At 42.0% G+C, this 10,221-nt stretch overlaps 1 protein-coding gene across 1 annotated transcript in view; it reads right to left on the reverse strand.

Moving 5' to 3' along the window:
* B3GLCT (beta 3-glucosyltransferase) overlaps positions 1-10,221 on the reverse strand; it is a 112,912-nt gene that overhangs the window by 16,980 nt on the left and 85,711 nt on the right. Inside the window, exon 13 of the mRNA XM_015563892.1 lies at positions 3,878-3,997. Coding sequence (XP_015419378.1) covers positions 3,878-3,997 — 120 coding nt within the window. The remainder of the gene's footprint in view (positions 1-3,877; positions 3,998-10,221) is intronic.

Consider the following 10,221-nt stretch of genomic DNA (forward strand, 5'->3'; position numbering starts at 1 on the left):
CAAGCAAGCCTCATGTTCGCTTCCAGCTGCCTGGCTGCCGGCCGCTATCTTGGCTGGCAGTTAATTTGCATATCACCCTGATTAGCCAATGGGAAGGGTAGCAGAGGTACAGCTAATTACCATGTTTCTCTTTTATTAGATAGGATATGTATAACCCATGGCACTGGCAATAGCGTAGTGAAGACCTGGGGGCGTGGGTAGGAACTGGCAGAAAGGGGGTACAGAATGGGGGATGGGAGACATCTGTAATACTATCAACAATAAAAAACATATTTAAAAAAAGGCCAAAAGTATAAAAGGGTTCATACTCTTGGGGAAAAACCAAAACAATGGGAAGCCAGTAAAGGCCTCTGAGTAGGAGAGGGCTTTGAGAAAGGGTCTTGAGAAAGGTCTCTCTCTGACTACATTGTGGACAACTTCATGGAGAAGTAAGGAGACCAGGAGGCTGCTGCAGAACCCACCACACAGGAGATGATGGTGAACTAGATTAGAACTGTGGAGGTACCAAGAGAAGTATTGACATAAGAGATATTTAGGAGATAAAATCCACATGATTTAGCAATCCAGTCAATTGCAGGGGAGTGGGTAATAAAGTGGAAGGGTAAGAGCTGACTCACAAATTTCTGGGGTAGGAACCAGCATACATTGATGTCTTACCTGGAAAGGGAAAACCACTGGAAGACAGAAAACCAGAGGCTCAAGTCAGAAACAAAGAAGTCAGTATGGGAGGTGCTGAGTTTATGTGGCCATGAATCATCCCAGGGGAGAAGTCCTTTGGTAAGTGGACATTTGAATCAGGAGGTCAAAAGAGAGTTCCAGTCAGGGGATAGAAGTTAAGGTGTACTCGGCACCCAGCCATGGGAGTAGGTGAGATCATTGAGAGAGTGAGAAGAGAAGAAAGACTAGAAAAGATGACTGGAAAACAGACATTTACAGACTAGATAACAGGAACTGAGAAGGAATGAGCAAAAACAGAAATACACAATAATAGGAGGGTGCTCCAGAGAGTAAGAGAAACGGTCAACTTCATCAAAGGCTGCTCAGAGGTTAAAGAAGATAAAGACTAGAACGAATTTGTCTGTATGGATCACACTGATGAGGTAGTTTAGGCAGAAGGCTAGGCTTACTCTGGCCCCAAGTCAGATTAAGGTCTGGTGGCAGTGGGACCAGGGAAGTGGAAGAGTGAGAGGAGTGAATTCTTAAGATGTTTTCAAGGGAAGAAGAGAGATGGTGTGGCGACAGGAAGATGTTTTAATATGGGAAAACTGGAGGTGTCAGAAAAGACAGTAGCAAGATAAAAGTTCAACATGTAGGAGACTAAAGGTGCCACCTTAATGGGTTAGCAGTGGATGCCCGGGCCAATCCAGCAATGTACTGGAAGCTGGCACTCACCTGTCACACACTGGCTTTTTGACTGAATGAATGACCAATTAACTGGAACAGTAAAAGGCAATGTGGGTAGTTAAGATAATACCCAGTTTCAAAAGGCCTCTAGTGCCTGTCTCAGAAATAACAGGAAATCCAATAGGCCAGGAAGACAACAAAAGAGTCTGCTTACAGAGCCCGGCCAGTGTCACTCAGTGGTTGAGTGTCAATCTATGAACCTGGAGTCATGATTTGATTCCTGGTCAGGGCACATCCCTGGTTGCAGGCTCAATCCCTAGTGGGTGGCATGCAGGAGGCAGCTGATCAATGATTCCCTCTCATCATTGATGTTTCTATCTTTCTCTCCCTTTCCCTTCCTCTCTGAAATCAATAATATATATATATATATACACACACACACACACACATACACTAGAGGCTCAGTGCATAAAATTTGTGCATGGGTAGGATCCCTAGTCCTGGCCAATGATCAGGGCCAATCTGCGGAGCAACCGGCGGAGTGATTGGGGGGCCTCCGCTGACACCCACCTTGGCTGACCTGGTGCCACTGGCTCACCAGCCCCGCCCCCCGCTGCCACCACTGGCCAGGGCCTGTGGACAGTGGGCAGCTCCTGTGTTGAGCATCTGCCCCCTGGTGGTCAGTGTGCATCACAGTGACCAGTCATTCCACCGGTCATTCTGCCGGTCATTCCGCCATTCGGTCGATTTGCATATTAAGGTTTTATTATATAGGATATTTTTAAAGAGTCTGCTTTCAGGAAGCACACAAAAAGTCACTTCTAGCTTAAAAGTCTATTAACACCATTGTGCTACAAAATATATAAACCCATATACAAACACCAGGGCCCCTTTCAAAAGTGGAAAGTTCTGGCTTAATAGGTACTATTACTATGCCTTAACTGGCTCCAACACTTCACCCAGAAAACTAAATGCTTTACCATAAGGCTATAAAAAGCTTGAACATTTTTTTAAAAATGAAAGGGTCAGTTCTCAGCCTTACCTTTTAACCTCTTTTCAAAGGCCTGTGTGGACCCTATCTCCTATTGCTCATGACCTTAGGTAGATGCATGTCACTGTTGAACAAAGACCTGCCCAGGCTTGGTTATCACTGTGAAAGAGCCACCCCCATGACCATGTTGCATACACACCTGAATCAGATAGACCAAACTGAAACACTTGGATATGATTCTTGAGACCCTATAGTACAGCGGTTCTCAACCTGTGGGTCGTGACCCCTTTGGGGGTCGAACAACCCTTTCACAGGGGTCACCTAAGACCATCCTGCATATCAGATATTTACATTATGATTCATAACAGTAGCAACATTACAGTTATGAAGTAGGAATGAAAATAATTTTATGGTTGGGTCACAGCATGAGGAACTGTATTTAAAGGGCCAGAAGGTTGAGAACCACTGCTATAGTAGGAATTATTCTTATCTTGGGGACTGCAAAGTAAAAATATAAAGTGCTAGCCTTTCAGAAGTTTATAATCCAGTGCTTAGAATTTTGCCCAAAATATAATGGTCATTCAGCAAACTCCTTTGGATGAGTTTAAATTACTATCCTATATAATAAGAGCCTAATATGCTAAGTGTCCAACCATTCCTTCAACCGTTCGACCAGTCGCTATTATGTACACTAACCACCAGGGGACAACTGCTCCAACTGGTAGGTTAGCTTGCTGCCGGGGTCCAGCCGATCAGAACTGGGCAAGCTGGGCCAGAAATGCCTTGGAGCCTTCACGCGGTCTCTCCCCAGTCAGCCAACGTCCCGCAGTCCCTCCCCAGCCTCTAAAATATTTCTTCTAATTAATTTCCTTTCAATGTGCACAAATCCATGCACCAGGCCTCTAGTACTTAATAACTAAGGTACGGGGGCAGTTGCCGGTTCAGTTTCTGGTCAGGGGATGTGCCTGGGTTTCAGCCTCAAGCCCCAGTGAGGGCATGTGGGAGAAAGGCAGCTGATCAATGTCTCAGTGTCCCATTGATGCATTGATGTTTCTCTTCCTCTCTCTCTAAAAGTCAATAAAAATCTTAGAAAACAACTCCCAACCTTTGATTTTAACTGTTGCTTGAAACATATAAATCGTATACAAACAGCACTTAATCGCTTGAGTCTAAACTTCTACACTACTCTTTTCCCAAATATGATTTGTCAGAACTAGATCATTTAAAAATCTGATGACTTGTTTTCTGAAAATAAAATAAAATCTATATCCAATTATTTTTCCATTTAAACAGACAATCAAAACTAACTGGCTACCCAGAAGCAAGCATTACTACAGGGACATTTCTACCAAATACCTTGACAAACATTTTTATATTGTCTCTTCAAGATACAAAATATTCCTTACTATGGTTAACAAATTGATGTTCACTTCCAGCTACCATTTACAGAGCTTACAGAGCACCACCAGAAGACCCAGTCCCGCATCCAGAAACAGAAGTGTAATGTGGACAGAATTAGCAGAAAGCCATGCTCATAATTACCCTCCTCCTCCCGTGATGTAGCTGTAGCCGCCAGTGCCCAGACCGTAGCCATAGCGCTCTCCCAGGAATACTGGTTCACCGGACTCGTAGCAGCTAAGCAAGTGCTGGAGCCTGGAGATGCTAGGATTCCAAAGGGAACATAAGCAATGACTATTTAATTCAGTAAATATTTTATTTTATTATATTTTATTTATTAAGGTATTAAATGTGTCCATATCCTCCCATTGCCCCCCCCACCCCACTCCCGTACATGCCCTCACCCCCGTGCTGTCTCTGTCCATTGGTTAGGCTTACATATGCATGCATACAAGTCTTTTGGTTGATCTTATGCTCTCCAGCTCCATCCATGCTGTTGCAAATGGTAGGAGTTCCTTCCTTTTTACAGCAGCATAGTATTCCATTGTGTAGATGTACCACAGTTTTCTAATCCACTCATCTGCTGATGGGCACTTAGACTGTTTCCAAGTCCTAACTATTGTAAATTGTGCTGCTATGTAAATATTTTTATGGTTCTTACACCCACTGGTTACATTATAGAATATAATACTGAAATTATTCAGACATGAAATTCAAGTGATTTACAGAAGAAATTAATTTTTTAATAAGAAAAAAAAGAATTGAACACTGAATGTTATTGAAAACAGGAAAATGAGAAATACAAGCCTTGCCCCCCAGTTTTAATAAGCCCCTGGCAGCACAGGTTGGGTGGCTGATTTATGAAGAAGGTGATATAGCAAGTGTACTGTATAACTCGCTTCTACCCATCCTGTTTCCCAGGGAGTGTGAACTAATCATCACATCTCATCAGATGTACTTGCTGTATTTTTAAAATTCATTTTAGAGAGAGAAACACCAACAATTTGTTGTTCTACTTATTCATGCATTTATTGGTTGATTCTTGTATGTGCCCTGACTGGGGATTGAATCACTCTAACCAACTGAGCTACCTGGCCAGGCAGGGTTTATTCATTCTTGATAGCCAAAAAATGAACTTTTGAGGAATAAATGAGACCCATATTAGGGAATCTGGCAGGTGAGGAAGGTAACTTGGGTGAGCAGGGTTTCCAGGAAACACTCCAATTATGATGCACAGCTTGGGTTTCCCTTGAGTAAGGTGCCCTAATCTGTGATTTTTTCATGTCTATTTGTTTATATCTCTGTCTCTGATACATATTCATCATGTGTCAACAATGACAGCTTACAAAGCGCAAAAAGATTCAAGGGCTGGTCAGAAAAATGCCTGCAACTATAGTTATTGTAAGGATGAAAAAAGATTTCACAAGAAAATAAAATCTAGAAATAACTTTTTAAGGTGACACAAAGGTTGATGTTAAGAAAAACCAGTTTCTCCATGTGGTGAGAACTCATACCACTTACAAATGCCTTGTGAAGTCCTTCCACTCTTTCTTCTAAACTAGAGCTTCCACACCACCCAATCCAGGTTCCCTCATGACATTAGTCAGTGTTCCTTGGTGAATAACTTTGGATTACATTTTCTTTTTTTTAATCCAATAATATATTTTTTATTTTTTAAATTTATTTTTTATTGTTGACATTATGACAGATGTTCCCCATTTTTCCCCTCTTTGCACAACTCCTCCCAGCCCCTACCCCCACCTGCCCTGGACTTCACCACACTGTTGTCTGTGACCATGGGCTATGCATATATCTTCTTTGGCTAATCTCTTCACCTTCTTTTATCCAATCCGTCCCACCCACTTCCCCTCTGACATACCCGTCTGTTCCTATGTTCCATGCCTTTTCATCAGTTTATTTTGTTCATTAGATTCCATATATAAGTGAAATCATGTATTTGTCTTTCTCTGACTGGCTTATTTCACTTAGCATAATAATCTCCAAGTCCATCAACGCTGTCTCAAAGGTAGGAGTTCCTTCTTATTCACAGCCATGTAGTATTCCAGTGTGTAAATACACCACAGCTTTCTTGTCCACTCAACTACTGATGGGCACTTGAGCTGTTAACAGATCTTAGCTATTGTAAAACAGCATTGCAGTGACCACGGAGGTGCATATATTCTTTCTGATTGGTGTTTCAGGATTCTTAGGATATATTCCCACAAGTGGGATCAATGGGTCAAAAAGGCAATTTTTTAAAAGAAACTCCACACTGTTTTCCACAGTGGCTGCATGGAACTGCATTGCCTCCAACAGAGCACTGCGGTTCCCTTTCCTCCATATCCTCGCCAGCACTTGTTTTTTGACTTATTTACCATAGCCATTCTGACAGGTGTGCAGAGATACTTCATTACAGTTTTAGTTTGCATCTCTCTGATGACTAGGGACATTTAGCATTTATTCATATGTCCATTGGCCATCTGTAAGTCCTCCTTGAAAAGATGTATAGGCAAAAATGTTGCTCCAAAGGCTGTCTCAGATTTTACTGCCTATATTTTCTTCTAGAATTTTAAGGATTTAATGACTTACATTTAACTCTTTTATCCATTTTGAGTTTATTCTTGTATATGGTATAAGTTTATGGCCTACTTTTTTTTTTTAAATTTACCTATCCAATTTTCCCAACACCACTTATTGAAGGGACTGTATTTACTCCATTGTACACTCTTGCCTACCCTTTGTCAAATATTAATGACCATAAAGCCATGAGTTTTCTGGGCTCTCTGTTCTGTTCCATTAATCTATATGCCTGTTCTTGTGCCATACCAGCCTGTTTTGATAAAGATGGTCTTGTAGTATACTTTGATATCTGGTATTGCGATATCTCCAACTTTGTTCTCCTTTCTCAAGACTGCTGAGGCCATTTTGGGTCCTTTTTGGTTCTAAATTTTTGGAATATTTATTCTAAATCTGTGAAATATGACAATGGCATTTTCTTTTCTTTCTTTCTTCGTTTATTTTTTATAATTCTTTATTGTTGAAAGTATTACATATGTCTCCTTTTCCCCCTCATTGACCCCATCCAACCCGCCTCTACCCCCCGCCAGGACCTTATTGCCCCATTCAACGGTATTTTAATAGGAATTGCATTGAATCTACAAATTGCTTTGGGTAATACTGATATTTTAATGATGTTAATTCTTCCAATCCATGAACATGGTATATACTTGCACGTGTTTGTGTCTTCCTCTATTTCTTTCTTCAATATCCTATAGTTTCCTGAATGCAGGCCTTTTACTTCCTTAGTTAAGTTTATTCCTAGATAACTTATATTTTTGGTGGAACAGTTAATGGGATTGTTTTCTTAGTTTATTATTCTGTTAGTTTATTATTGGTGTATAAAAATGCCATTGATTTCTGAACATTAACATTGCATCCTGCTACTTTGCTGAATTCTTTCATTGGATCTAGTAGTTTTTTGGTGGAGTCTTTAGGATTTTCTAAGTACAATATCACATCATCTGCATATAATGACAGTTTTATTTCCTCATTTCCAATTTGGTTGTCTCTAATTTTTTCTTGATTTTGACTGATCTCTATGGCTAGGACTTTGGGTATTATCTATACTAATAAAAGAGAAACATGGTAATTGGCTTACAACCGCTGGGTGCTCTAGGAAAGCCCCTTTTGTGGGTTATGTGGGCACTCCTGTTATAACTGGGTCTTGATGGCTATTGGCTCATTTGTGGGTGGCACTGACTCTCAGGCTAGCTGTGAGTATCAACCCCTACCATGGCAAACAAGCTACTGACAAAACAAAACATAAAACAAAAAAACACACAACAGCACAACAATTAAAATAATAAGAAAAAATAAAAAATAAATATAATATGGAAAAAAGAAAAAGAGAAAAGGAAAAGAAAAAGAGAAGAATATGAAAATTTTAAAAATAGTAAAGGATAAGAAAAGAGAAATGGGAAGAAAAGAATATGAAAATTAAACAGCAAATAAATAGAGTAAGGAAAGGAAAAAGAAAAAATATTTTTTTTAAAAAATGAAAGTGGTAAGAAAAACAAAGATGTATAAAAAAGGAAAGATCCCAGCTGGTATGACTCAGTAGTTGAACATCAACCTATGAATCAGGATGTCACAGTTCAATTCCCGATTAGGGCACATGCCTGGGTAGTGGGCTCAATCCCTAGGGTGGGGGGGGGGAGGGGGTACGGGAGGCAGCCACTCAGTGCTTCTCTCTCATCGTTGTTGTTTCTATCTCTCTCTCTCCCTCTCTTCCCCTCTGAAATAGTAAAAAAATATTTTTTTTAAAAAAAGAGAAAAGAAAGAAAAGAATAAAAAAAGTGGAGTTCCCCTCAGCAGAGTTTAGTGCCTGCTGAAGTCTCCCTTTTGATTTGTTGTTTTTGACACTGGTTGGATCCTGCTCCAATATTGTCTAAAGCTGGTCACTTGGTGTATTGGTTCTGGGCCTCTTTGGAGAAATTCTGGTGTATGCCAATGTCATATGCTGCCCATGTCTAGCCCTGGGCAATTTGTTTGAGGCTACATGTAATGCACAGCTTGTAATACTGACCTTGGCTAAACACGAGAAGGGCCAAACTGCACTCTAGAACTCAATTTTACCAGCACGTGGCACAAGGGCTGGTCAGCAAACCTCTCAAGTCACCCTGGGACCTGCCTCCACCTTCCAGCTGACTGTTAAGCTCAGTCACGGAAAGGGCTTAGTCTCTAAAAGGCAGAATCACAAGGGGCGGTTTTGGATCTCCTGTGAGGGGGAAGTGCTATTTAGACTTTAGGAAAGATGGTGGGTGTAATCCTCCATCCAGATCCACAGGTCTGAATCTGTCTCAGATTTTTCCCTGACCTCGGCAGGGTGGAGCACCTAGTCTTGTAGCCGGGTGGCTGGGGCTTCTGGAGCCCAGAGGCTGAGTCTTCCAGAGGCCAGGAGGGTGCTCCTATAGGGTCTCCCATGAAGGGGAAGCGCCAGTCTGGTTTGTGGGAAAGTGGGGAAAATGGCCCAGCTCCAATTCCAGTTACTGACACCCACAGAGTCTGCTCAGGCTTTCCCTTCCTGCCTATGCCACTGACTCCTCAGCAGGACTAATGATGCAGGGTGGAATGAATGGGATTCTTGAGATAATCCCAGGCTGCTGCTACTTGGGTGTTGCACTGCCCAGGAAAGATGGCTGCTGTGGTATAAAAGGATGAACCAGTACAGGGATTTCAGCAACTGCTCCCCCATATCTCTCTTCCAAGCCACAAACCAGACTCTCCTTAGGCAACTCCAGTCTGTACCACCCCCACTCCTCTGGAGCCCAGGGTGAGTGGCCGCAAACAAAACTGCGAAGTGGCTTTCCAGAGCAAGCGTTTGTCTCCTTTGGGTTCTGCCTCTCCTTCTGGGTTACATTTTCTTAATTGGCTAAATAAATGTCAATGTTTCTCATGCCTGTGACTCATCTCATCTCCAAAAGGTAGATGTGATAGCGTTTCTCTAAATTATTTATTACTTAGTCTGTTCTCACAGGACGGTACCAACATTTAAAACACTAGAGTTCTAGTATTTTGTTTTTTCTCTCTTTTGGCAGAATGGTGGGATCCTAAGAAAACAAAATAGAGATGCAGAAGAGGAAGTCATCTTTTCAATCCATACTCATGCTGCTTACAAAAATTCCCTTGCTCAAAGACCTAAGGCTGAGAGTGAAGAAAATAAATTTAATGTATGAAAAAAAAATCTCTCACAATTACAGTGCTGAAAGAATCTACAAGTCTTCTGATCAGGTTTATATTTGTATGAAGGTCAAGGCCTCTGATAATTTTGGCAATTTCTGAATGGCCAAAAAAATGTGATCTTTGGAAATGTGATCTTGTTTTTGGCACACAAGTTAAACATTCTAGGCAGCAAATCTGCAATCAGTCTTGAGGAAGTTGTTTAATAAACAGCTCTGCACGGGTAGGCCAGTAAGTGTGTGGATACCTATAAAACACCACTAAGTTATGGAATTAAAGGTCCTTAAGGTGGAGAAACCAAGATGGTGGCATAGGTTAACGCCAGAGATTGCTGCCTTGAACAACCAATTCAAATTACACCTAAAAGACAGAACGGACATCATCCAGAACCACAGGGAGGCTGGCCGAGTGGAAATTCTACAACTAGGAGGAAAGAGAATATCATACCCAGACTCAGAGGAGGCACAGTGCTGAAGTGAAGTACTCTGGTGCGGAATGCGCATGGAGCGGGCTAGCGGCGGAGGGCACGGTTGTTGTTTTCAATCGGGAGGGAGCTTCAGACTCTGAGCTCCAGAGCCAGGCGAGTCTCTAGGGACCCAGACTCAAACGGGAGAAGCGGGACTGTCTGGCTTTGGTCGGAACTCGAAGGCAGCTTTCTCGCTGAGGTTTGCAGCGGTTGCTGGGACTCTGTGAGGCAGAGCCCCTAGGGACGGAACTGAGAGCAGCCATAACTGCTCCCTCCACCCGCG

The sequence above is a fragment of the Myotis davidii genome, unplaced genomic scaffold, assembly GCF_000327345.1.
Source record: "Myotis davidii unplaced genomic scaffold, ASM32734v1 scaffold119, whole genome shotgun sequence".
NCBI classification, from domain to species: domain Eukaryota; kingdom Metazoa; phylum Chordata; class Mammalia; order Chiroptera; family Vespertilionidae; genus Myotis; species Myotis davidii.